At 37.6% G+C, this 12,993-nt stretch overlaps 1 protein-coding gene across 2 annotated transcripts in view; it reads left to right on the plus strand.

The window, feature by feature from the left end:
• Positions 1-12,664, plus strand: part of GREM2 (gremlin 2, DAN family BMP antagonist) — a 154,058-nt gene extending 141,394 nt beyond the window's left edge. For both annotated transcript variants that reach the window (XM_056137283.1, XM_056137281.1), the window contains one exon: positions 12,157-12,664. In XM_056137283.1, the coding sequence (XP_055993258.1) occupies positions 12,158-12,664 (507 nt within the window). In that variant the 5' untranslated portion in view covers position 12,157. The remainder of the gene's footprint in view (positions 1-12,156) is intronic.
• The last annotated feature ends 329 nt before the right edge of the window (positions 12,665-12,993 follow it).

Raw genomic sequence — 12,993 nt, forward strand, 5'->3', positions numbered from 1 at the left:
TTCCTGTTTTATGGTGTTTTTTTGATGATCTTCACATCTGTGTTCATCAGGGATATCAGCCTGTAATTTTCTTTTTTCATGGTATTTCTGTCTGCTTTTGTTATCAATGTGATATTTGCTTCATAGAAACTAGGAGTGTTTCTGTTTCTTCAATTTCCTGAGAAAGTCTGAAAAGGATTGGAAGTAGGTCCTCTTCAAAGGTTTGAAAGAATTCACTAGTGAATCCATCTGTTTGGGCTTTTGTTTGGAGGAAGACTTGATTACCACTTCATTTCCTCGATAGAGATACATTTGTTCAGGTATTCCAAGTCTTCTTCTTACAGCCTTGGGAGTTATAGAAATCCATTTCTTCTAGGTTCTCTTGTTTTATGGTGTAAAGATTCTCAAAGTAAATCTCCAATGATCATTTGATTTTCTTTGTTTTCTGTTTTGTCAATCTCCTTTTTATTTTTTGGTTTTTTAGTTCTCTTTCTCTCTCTTGCTCTCTCTCATTGCTACTGTTTTGTTGATCTTATTTTTTCATAGAACCAGCTCTTGCTTCAGCCTGTTAAGAGCTATTTCCACTAAAATCAACCTTGGAATATTATAGGAATCCAGATATTTGTCCATTTCATCTAGATTCTCATAAATATTGTAACATAAATATTTTCATTGAAATCCCTGCTTCTTTGAATTTCTGTATTACTTATTGTGATATCACCCTTTCATTTCTGATTTGATTCAATACAGTTTTTCCTCTTACTTTATGTGTGAGACTAACTAATGATTTGTTAGTGTTGTTTATACTTTTTTAAAAACAGCCCTTGGTTTCACTGATTTATACACTTTTTATTTCCATTTTGTTCATTTCTGATCAAAATTGTGTTATATCCCTTCTTTCACTTGCTTTGGGTGTCTCTGTTGATCTTTTAATAGCTGTTAAAACTGTGTTGCTATTTTATTTATGTAACACTTTTCTTGCTTCCGAGTGGATGCTTTTATTGTTAAAAACTTTCCTTTTTTCACTGCCTTTTTCTGTGTTTCATATATAGCACATATATTTATGTGCTATGTTGCTTATTTTCAAATATCTCTTACTTTGTTTCCTGTAATTTGTCTTAATTTTCTCTGTTTCCTTTATGACCCATTCATTGTTCAGTCACTGTCACTGTCCTCTCATTGGTCATCGATTTGCTTGAGTGGGCCAGTAACACTGTGAGACTTGTTACTGTATTTGGCATATCGAATACGTCATGAGTAGCTTGCCAGGCTTTGCCGTGTGGGCAAGATATGCTCGGTAGCTTGCCGGGCTCTCTGAGAGGGGCAGAGGAATTGAACTTGGGTTGGTTGCGTGCAAGGCAAATGCCCTACCCACTATAGCATTTGAAAAATAGCACATAGCAAATATATAGCACATAGCAAATATATGTGCTATATGTGCTCCAAACACTTGAAAAATAAATAATTAAGTACTGAACAATTAATTATTTGATTTTCAAGTGTTTGAGTTTTCTTCACTACTCCTTGTGATTAACTTCTATTTTTAGTGTGTCATGGTCTTAGGAAACTGTTGATACAGTTTTCATCTTTGTGATTTTAAGGAGGTATGTTTTGTGACTCAGAATATGGTCTGTCTCAGAGAATATCCTGCATACAATGGAGAATAATGTATACCCTAATTTGTGGGAGATGCAGTGTCCCTTATAGGTCTTTTCATTTCATCTTTTCTATTTTTTTGTTTCCTTTTTGGATTTTAGTCTTTTGATATATCCAGCAGTGACAAGGCAGTGTTCACATATCCAACCACTATTGTTTTACTATCAATATCCTCCTTTAGGTATCTTGGCAGTTGTTTTTAGTATTTCTATGTCCCATCCTTAGGGAAAAAATGTTTAGAAGAATGATTTCTTGTGCATATATTCTTTGATCATTAATAAATAACCATCATTATTCTTTATAATTTTTTTAACTTTAAGTACTATGATGGGCCAGAGCGATAGCATAGTGAATAGGGTGTTTGCCTTGCACGTGGCTGACCTGGGTTCAATTCCTCTGCCTCTCTCGGAGAGCCCAGCAAGCTACTAAGAGTATTCCACCACACAGCAAAGTCTGGGAAGCTCCCTGTGGTGTATTCTATATACCAAAAACAGTAACAACAAGTCTCACAATGGAGACATTACTGGTTCCCGCTAGAGCAAATCGATGATCAACGGGAGGACAGTGCTACAGTGCTGTTTATGATAGCTGATATAAGTATTGACACCCGAATCTGTTTGGGGTTATTGCTTGAAATAATTGATTTTTTAACCTTTGAATTTAAGCTGTGTTTGCCATGAATGTTCAAATGTGTCTCTTGTGGGTAGCAAAACATTTTAGTCTTCTGATCCATCCTGGTATTCTTTGTCTTTTGTTTGGTGCAGCTATGCCATTGACATTGAGTGAGATTGACATCAAGGGATTTTTTTATTTGCCATCGTTCTGCAGATGTTATGCATGTTTATAAAGCTTGTCTTTTTGTGTATATTTGGTTATTTATATTTCATTAAGAAACCAGGATTTACAAAGTTATTTATATTTGAGTTTCAGGCAATGTTCCATGACCAATGTCAATTTTCCTACACAAATATCCCCAGTTTCTCTTCCACACCAAGTCTCCTTAACAGGCTTATTTTAAATTTTGGTTAATTATTGAATTTTTATCTTGTGGTTTTGGTTTTGTTGTTCTGGTGGTTCAGATATATGAATATACCACAACTTTACAGCACCACCCATAGAAAGAGGCCAAGAAGTTGAATTATTCTGCCATTTGAAAGCTCAGTTCCTAGTTTTTGAGAAGGGTTCATGTTGTTTTTCAAAGAAGTTAAACCAGTCATTATTCCCACCAATTATGGATGTGATTTCCTTTTCCTCCATATATATGCCAATACTGGTTGTTTTGTTCTTTTTGTGTGTATTCCAAGCTCATTGTTGTGAAATGATATCTCATCGTTGTTTTGATTTACATTTCCCTGATGACAAGCTATGAAGAGCATTTTTTCTTGTACCTATAGGCCTTCATATCTTTTCTAAAGAAGTGTTGATTCATTTATTCTTCCCATTTTTTGATAGCGTTTTTGGGTTTTTTGGTTGTTTTTGTTTCATAGAGGCTTTATATAACTTGATTATGAACCTTTGTCAGATGAGTGGTTGGCGAATACTTTTTCCCTGTCTGCAGAGTGTCTAGAGGTCACACTTAGCAGTGCAGATAGAGATGAAAGGTAGGACAGGATGAAACTTGAGTTCTTACACATACTCAGCATGTGTTATATCACTTGGGTTATAACTCCCACCATAGCACTCTAATTTTTTTTAAAATAATGTAGGTGTACCTCTATTTGTTCAGCAATTGATTAAGATGAATGAATTGGGCATGAACTCCACATTACCTTTTTTTTTTTCAATTTTATCACCATGAGATAGAGTTACAAAACTTTCAGGTTTGAGATTCAGCCATACAATGATGGAACACCCATCCCTTCATCAGTGCACATTTTTCACCACCCACGTCATAGTCCTCATCCTTCCTCTATGGCAGACAATTTTCCCAATACTCTCTCTCTAATTTTGGGCATTATGTTTTGCTCGAAACTTCCCACCACCATTCAAGCCTATCTGCCAGGGGCAAACACTAGATAATTTATTTTCCATTGCTCATTTTGAAATATCATGAGAGCTTGCACGGCTGTGATTATAAATGTAAATTTCTAGACTGCATGTGATTGGGTTCCAGAGACATCTCTGTGTGGCACTAATCCATTTTTAGATTCAACTGGAGTCTCTGGGCCAGGACTGTTGGTGTGCTAAGATGGGAACTGGAGGCAAACAGTGGTGTGACAGCCAGTCTGCTGGGTGGGCGGGTACCAGGGAGGAACAGCCCAGGTCCTCTGTTGCCATGCAAACTTGAGATTCAGTCCTGGAATCTGCATACCTGGGCCTTGTTTGTGGAAGATCTTGGTCACAGGGATTCCATCTGGAGTAGGCGGGAAGACTGCACCTGCTCCATCTGGGGTGTCCCAGTGAAATTGGCCCAGTATGGGGCCCAGAGAGATCTCTAGCATTGTACACCTTAACGTTTTTAAAGGACTGTTTTTCACTCTTTAAAAAAATTTATTTTTTGCCGAGATTTATAATACTGTCAATGATATGATTTCATACATAATACAATCCAGCATCAGAACCTCCGCAGGGTGTCCACTACCCTCTACCATTGTCCCGGTGCTCCCCATTCTTCGTCCTTCCCACTTTACTTCCCTTGTGGTAAGTTTCCTACTGCGCTAAAGACAAGTTCTCAGTGTCAGTTACCTTTGGGGATTTGTTATATCCCTACTTTGTTTCTTCAGATTCCACATAGGAGGGAGATCCTTCTGTGCCTGTCCCTCTCCCTCTGATTAACTGCACTCAATATGATACTCTTTAGAACCATCTGCATAGCAGCAAATTGAATTATTTCATCATTTTTTTCAGATAGCTGAATAATGTTCCATTGTATTTATGTACCCTAGTATTTTATCTGATTTACTCATTAGAGGACTAGTATTTTGAATTTCTCGTGTGTGTGTGTGTGTGTGTGTGTGTGTGTGTGTGTGTGTGTGTATGCCTTGGAGCTTTTTATACCTCAGGCAATTATCACAATAGAATCAGTAGGCTAGAATTAGTGATATGTTTTATGTGGGGGAAGGGCATACTGACCTGGAGGCAAGATGAATGCCATTATAGATGCAGTCTCAAAAAAGTCTCTTAGAAAAGAAAGGGTTGGATTTTTTTTTTGTGAGAGAGAGAGAGAAAGGGAATGCGCCTGCCACAGAGGCGGGGGGTGAGGGGAAGGATGGGGGAATCAGAGGGGTACCGGGAACATTGGTGATAAAGAACAGGAGGCACTGGTGGAGGGATGGGTACTTGATCATTTTATAACTGAAACGTAAGCATGAAAGTTTGTAAGTCTGTAGCTGTACCTCACTGTTTTATTCATTAAAAAATATGCCAATAAGTAACAACAAGTCTCAAAATGGAGATGTTACTGGACCCGCTCAAGCAAATCGATGAACAATGGGAGGACAGTGGACAGTTAAAAAAATACCTGTACAATAAAAGTAAAACAAACTAGCTTTAAGTAGAGAGTGAACAGGAAATTTAGATTGAGCAAAATTAAGTTTAAAGAATTAGGGGAGGTACTGTTAATTATCTGAGAATGTCACATTTTTCTTTGGAAACAAAGTTATTATGCGTATAATCTTGCTCAAAGAATTTATACAGGCCTCTCAATTTTTATAAAAATATAGACATAAAATCTATCCCTTTCTCTTGGGGAAATAGAAGACTGCTGCTTTGGAAACTTGTTTAGAAATCCAGAATCCACCAAACAACCCTGAAAGGTGACAGATAAGGGGAGTAAAAGTGTTGAATCACTACAGCATGATAATCCCTTGGCCAGCAGCCTAAAACATTATTTTGGGAAAATAAAAGAATTTACATTGGCCAGAGGGATAGTAGGGTGGATAAGGTACTTTCTTACAAGCAGCAGACCCAGTTATTCCATATAACACCAAATCCCTAGCCTTTCAAATAACCTCCTGAGCACAACCAATAATAATTTCTGAGTGCAGAGCCAGGTATGGCCCAAAACAAAACAAAACAAAATTTACAGAGAGGGAATCCAGAGAACCCTGGGAATAAGTCACCTAGGGTCATGAGGTGAACATCTTTGGAACCCAAAACTCTTGTTCTAGAACCCACTCCCAATGCCATGTTGCAGATAAAAGCCCCCATGTGTGTTAAGCATATAGCTTTTAAAGTGCTTTAGCATCCAGAGCGATAGCACAGCGGGTAGGGCGTTCGCCTTACAAGCGGCCAAGATGGCCGACCCGAGTTCGATTCCTCCGCCCCTCTCGGAGAGCCCGGCAAGCTACCGAGAGTATTCGATATGCCAAACACAGTAACAACAAAGTCTCCAATGGAGACGTTACTGGGCCTGCTCGAGCAAATCGACGATCAACGGGAGGGCCTTTACCTTTACCTTTACCTTCTTATTTGATATAATGCTTTGTTGCCATCTTGCCCAGTGTTATTTGGAGGTGAATCATTCCTGAAATTTTTTTCAAATATTGAGAATTCTGAATACCAGTTCTTGAATGATACACATGCTATCCAAAATTAAATTAAGTAATATCAGTATCATTTCTTCTTTGGATAAAAACATAATTTCTAGATGAAATTAAGGTTCTATTGGAACAAAATGATAGTTTTTCATCAAAGCACTATCACTTGGAGAAAAGCACATATATTCATTTTGATAACATTTTTCCAGTCTTTTTGACATAGTTTATTCTCATGGGTATGAGCTTTTAATTTTTATTTAGTTATTGAAAAATAACAAAATTACTTATGATTATGTATCAGTCATACAATGTTTCAACACTGATCCCTTCACCAGTGTCCACTTTCTTTCACCAATGACCACCCCCTATTTGCTTTTCACCCACCAGTCTGCTTCCAAGAGAGGCACTTTTTTTAAAATGTATTTTTAAAATCAGCATTGTAATTTACAGTACTGTTGCTGATTATGGTTTCATACATAACATTTTCCCACCTTTTAGCATCACCTCCTCCTTAATTATGGATATGAGTTGACGTATTTTTAATTTTTATTTGCATTTCTATAATGTAAAATTTCTAAAGTAAAATTGCACAATTTTTATATGCTTGTTGGCCATTTTGCATATTTTTGAATGTTTATTTAGGTCTTTGTTTACTCTCTGACCTGTTTATTCAGGTCCAATAAACAGGCCAGTGGGTAAATATTTTTGCTTTATTGGGTCATATTGTTACCGTGAAAATAGTGGACTTTCAGATACTTGAGATTAGCATGTAAGAATGGTATGCCAAATGCCATATATTTTCAGTGTCATAATTCTTCAATTATATAACTCCTTTATTTCACATCTCATGTATGGGCTAGAGCAGCCCTAAGTCTGTAAAAACAACTCTGAAAGAGATTTACTACCCTAAACTGCACCTTCTAATTTCTTTCACCTTTTAGTTATAATGATTAAGTTCTACTGCATAAGTTTTTCAAGATTGTATAACCCTTTGGCACTTCTTTAGCTGCCATTATTTAGCTGCCATTATTTAATTGCTTATGTACTAAACCACTATAAAGGTCCTCCCGTTGTTCATCGATTTGCTCAAGCAGGCCCAATAACGTCTCCATTGGAGACTATGTTGTTACTGTGTTTGGCATATCAAATACATCATGGGGAGCTTGCCAGGCTCTACCGTGAGGGCGAGATACTCTCGGTAGCTTGCCAGGCTCTCCGAGAGGGGCGGAGGAATCAAACTCGGGTCAGCCATGTTGGCTGCGTGCAAGGCAAATGCTCTACCACTGTGCTATCGCTCCAGCCCAACTAAACCACTGTGGTCTATGCATTTTTTAGTTCACGATCACGACCATCCCGTTATTCATCGTTTGCCTCGAGCAGGCCCCAGTAACGTCTCCTTCGTCCTAGCCCTGAGATTTTTTTAAAAAATGCCATATTCAAGGTTCTTTCAGGGTTAGGAGAATGAGACCCATCATTGTTACTGGTATTTGGCATATTGGGTACGCCACGGGGAGTTTTCCAGACTCTGCTGTGTGGGCAGGTTACATTCGGTAGCCTGCCAGTTTGTCCAAAGTAGGAATGAGATAATAAGATGTCGCGCGGCCGCTTTTGCCACTTTTGATTCTTTAGAATCAAAAAAAACATCACTCAAGGTTAAGAAAAAGTTACTTTCACTGTTTTCATCATTGTATAAACAACTTTTTCCAACCTAGTCATATAAGATATTAACATTTATAGTTCATATCCCTTTCAAATTGACAACATTGTCAGGTACCAAATGTAGTTAACGAACCAACATATTTTATTTAGAAGATTCTTCCTACACAAATCGAGAATAATGTAAGGGTGAAATGGAATATCAGCATGCCATTTTTATTGGTAAGAGGATTCCTGAGAAATTAACCACATGGCAGTCATCTCTGGGTAGTAGTGTTCAGGATTCAACAGAACTCTGAAATGCTAAAGTCAAACACAAAATGAACCAATGAGGTGTGTATACACGTGAAGTGAAGTGAAGAATGTGCACTTAGTAGTGGTTCATATACAAGAGTGAAAAACTAAAAGTGCATTATGAACTTACAGAAAGCTCAGCGGCTTAACTGCCCTTTAAATAAAAAAGAAATTACTTAACAATCACCGTGACAAAGTTGTTCTGTCCTAGATTTCTATTTTTGCCTTGAGAGTCCAGAACTTTTGCAATCTCAAAGTTGTGTGCACAGGAGAAATGAAAGAAGGTATGGGGAAGGAAAGAAAAAGAAGTCTAGCAACCTGGCATTTAAAAACTTTTTGATTAACTCGAAATGCCAATAGTTTGAAAATTATTAAAATGGAAGCAATATACTTTTCAAAGAGATTATTATCATCATAAACTATTTTTAAAAAATATAAGTCATGCTCATTGAGAAAGACTGTAACTATGAAGGACAAATCCCACTGCTACTTAAGGGCCAGTCACAAAACACAATGATGGGTCAAAATGGAAATTTATCGGCAACAAACCAGCAGGTTAGTAGATGGCAAATTCATGTTCTCAAAGCAACCACTTTATCTGCACTCAAATGATGCCTTAAATGGAAACAAAGCAAGTATGTTAAAAGTGAAAATTAACTTTAAAGTTAATTCATAGTTTTGTTTTTATATTTCATCAATTTCCTCAAGAGACAGCAACATCCCTCAAAGAAGATGTTTCTTATATCATTTTACAACTGTAGGGCTCCATTGTCATTCCTTTTAGCATCACTTTCATACATTTCCTCTTTGTATAGTTTAATCCTCCATGAGACTCACATTCTGTAACATGTGCATCTTCAAAAAGGCATAAAATTATATAGCTATTTTAATAACATAATATAAGCAGCATAGCATAGTGACTATAATCTAATATTAAATATATTGCATTCCAATTATGATGTCTTAAACACATTCATGCTAGAGAAAATATTTATTGCTGTCAAATATATTAGGCATGTTTTTCTTTAATGTACAAATATAATTACTGTACCTATGAAATAAGTATTACTTTCTAAATTATATGGATGAGGAATTGTAACATTCAAAGGCTTAATAAATTTTCAAGATCACACAGCTACACAGACAATATATATGAATAAGTATTTGAATTCATACATCATAGCTCCAGATGAGCTTAACCACCACTTCTTTTTCAAAAATGATACATGTGTTAATATTGTATGGAGATCAGTTAATTACAAAGGATTGAGGTCCATTAAATAGTACAAAGAAAGTCTCTTCAATGAATGGTACTGAAAAACTGAATAACCATATGCAAAAAATAAAACCAAAATGTTGTTGGATCCCCATTTCTCACCCTATACAGAACATACCTCAAAATGAATTTAAATTAGACATTTTTTTATAAATTAGACAATTTAAATTCATAAAATAAATGATTTTAAATTAGAATCATACACTACATTGGGTTGAGCAATAGCACAGTGGGTAGGCCGACCCAGGTTTGATTCCTCCACCCCTCTCGGAGAACCTGGCAAGCTACCGAGAGTATATCACCCGCAAAGCCTGGCAAGCTACCCATGATGTATTTGATATGCCAAATACAGTAACAAGTGTCACAATGGAGACGTTATTGGGTCCAGTCAAGTAAATCTATAAGCAATGGGAGGACAGTGACAGTGACAATGACACTATATTGGGGAGAATAGTAGAACTCTCCATGAAATAAACTCATTAATCAAAATAATTCAAAAAAAAGGAGAAGGGGAAATTCTAGATTACATAGATTTTATCATTCATAAGTAGAGCAAAGAAACAAAGTAAGGGAATATACGATGTCTACAAAAAAATATCTTGGATACTGACAAGAGAATCAAAGTTACGAGAATGTGTAAGTGGGGCAAGGAGGAAGCAAAGAGTGAGAGTGAGAAGGGATGGGGCAGACTGGGAGTGACACAAAGTCAGTGGTACAGAGTCCTTGACACTTTGATGGTGGTGGAGTAGCAGGAACTGTACAGAAAAAGCTAATAAAGATTAACACTATTGAAAGCACATTACTTCAAAATAATAAAATATAAATTCAAAACTCATAATAAAAGTCAGTGTAAAGAAACAAAAAAGAGCATTATTGCTAAAATATCTTAACTAGATAAATAGTTTGATAGTAGTCAGAAGGTACAAACTTTCATTTATAAGAGAAATTAGTTCTCTTTAAGGAACTTTATTGGTAACAAACCAGCAGGTTAGAAGATGGTAGTTTCATGTTCTCAAAGCAACAACTTTATCTGCACTCAAATGATGTCTTAAATGGAAACGAAGCAATATGTTAAAAGTAAAACTGATTTCTCAGAAAAAAGTAATGTATAAAATAAAAATATCAAAGTAAATATTTTTCTGTGTCACTGTTACTTTAGTCAAGTCTAACCACAGAGGAATTTGAATGTGGTCTACTGGATAGTTTATTTATTCTTCAAGTCTTGACTTCTCTGTAGCAAACCGGGGAAAATCTTATGAATCCTGGTCAATATATTCCTTGACAAAGAAGAAATTCTTAGTGTCAGAGAGTTCTCACAGCATCTGCCTTCCTTATTTGATTTCTTTATAAAGTAGTTCACAATATTTTATTCTTTTTAAAATATTCCAACACCAATCCCACCACCATAACACCTTCCCACCACCATATTAGGGATATTTCTATCCTGAGCCCCAACCCCTGCCCTAAAGCAGAATTGAAATAATTCATTTTGTGTTGTTTATCATGAATAAACATCTGAATGTGATCCAGAAATGTTTCCTTAGAGGAAAGTGTGTGAAGATTGTTGTATTTCACCCAGAGTGAACTTTCTCCTGGAAAGTTGCATTTACTGTGTAGCTGCATCAACAGCCGCATGACATATAATACTTCACATCAGTAATATTCCAAGAGTAGTGCACCATATTTTGTGGGGTTTTAAGTAGAAGGCAACCAATCTTACAGGAAAATATATTTTTATAAATATATATACATATATCTGTAATATATATTATATATATATGTACACAAGACTCAACCTTTAACAACATGTTAGCAATCTCTTATAGAAGATCTTCCTATTTGTTTTAATGACTTGAGGGCTGACTCAAATTTTGTGCCACTACTTAGTGGTGTGTGACTTTGGGAAAATCATTCAACCTCAGTAGGACACAATTTTCTTTACTGGAAAGCAGAGTTAATTATGCATTTCCAATTTAAGGCTGTTTCAGGATCAAATGAGATGTATGCTTAAAGCTCTTAGAGGTGCTGTAACTAAACAGAACAAACCAAGAACTAGAACTTCTGCAAACTGGCTCAAGACTTTTCTTGGCAGCCTCTGTTTTATAATCCTTAATCGGTCACTTTAAGTTTGTTTTCTAAGTATTTGAAATTACTATTTTCTTTATCTTCTTGTCTTGGATTTCTTTAGTATGTGTTATTGGTTGCCCTATATTATTAAATCTCTTTTCACCTACAGCTATCACTGGACCAGAGGTAGCCATCTTCCTTCCCCACTCCCCTGCCCCCCAACCCCGCACCACTCATTGAAACTGAAAAGCATTAAAAGGAACTGATGCCTAACTATCGCCCATCCACACCCATGCCTCTAACTCTTTTGTTAAGTTTTCTATGTATCTTATGTTTTATTGAATTTATTGTAGATAAATAGCACTGTAGCACTATCCTCCCATTGTTCATTGATTTGCTCAAGCAGGCTCAGTAATGTCTCAATGTCTCCATTGTGAGACTTGTTGTTACTGTGTTTGGCATATCAACTACTGGAACAATAGCACAGCAGGTAGGGCGTTTGCCTTGCATACAGCCAACCCAGGAGACCCGGGTTTCTTTCTTTCTTTCTTTCTTTCTTTCTTTCTTTCTTTCTTTCTTTCTTTCTTTCTTTCTTTCTCTCTCTTTCTCTCTTTCTTTCTTTCTTTCTTTCTTTCTCTCTCTCTCTCTCTCTCTTTCTTTCTTTCTTTCTTCTTTCTTCTTTCTGGTGGTGTCACCCCAAAACAAAACAAACAAAGCCCATATTTGGCCTAACTCTTTTTCTTGTTGCAGGATGATCTGGAAGCTTTCTCTCTACCTGTTCCTGGTGGCTGTGCTGATGAAGGTAACAGACAGCAGGAAAAACCGGCCCTCAGGTGCCATCCCCTCACCTTACAAGGATGGTAGCAGCAACAATTCAGAGAGGTGGCAGCACCAAATCAAGGAGGTGCTGGCCTCCAGCCAGGAGGCCCTAGTGGTGACCGAGCGCAAGTACCTCAAGAGTGACTGGTGCAAGACACAGCCTCTTCGGCAGACGGTGAGTGAGGAAGGCTGCCGCAGCCGCACCATCCTCAACCGCTTCTGCTACGGTCAATGCAACTCCTTCTACATCCCGAGGCATGTCAAGAAAGAGGAGGAGTCCTTCCAATCCTGTGCCTTCTGCAAGCCGCAGCGTGTCACCTCTGTCCTTGTCGAGCTTGAATGCCCGGGCCTGGATCCACCCTTCCGACTCAAGAAAATTCAGAAGGTGAAGCAGTGCCGGTGCATGTCCGTGAACCTGAGCGACTCGAACAAGCAGTGACCCTCGGGAGCCCTGGGAGCCAGGATGCAGTTCCAACACCACACTCCTAATCGGCCCATGTCCTCCTAGCTCACTTACTCGCTGCTATCTGGTGTCCCTCCAGCAGTAAGCATGTCATTTAGGGTTGACTTTTCTTGTCACCCACACCGACCGCATGTGTGTCTTTGCTGAACACACGTGTGTTATTTGCCGAACTGGGGCCTCCATTACCTCCCCAACTATATCGTGCGACAGGCCTGAAGGAAGACACTGGAGTCACCAATTACCAACTAGCAGTTGGGGAGAATTGTGGATCTGCATTCATGTTTCCACTGTGTGGAAAAGTGCTA

This window comes from Sorex fumeus, unplaced genomic scaffold (assembly GCF_029834395.1).
Source record: "Sorex fumeus unplaced genomic scaffold, SorFum_2.1 ptg000007l, whole genome shotgun sequence".
NCBI lineage: Eukaryota > Metazoa > Chordata > Mammalia > Eulipotyphla > Soricidae > Sorex > Sorex fumeus.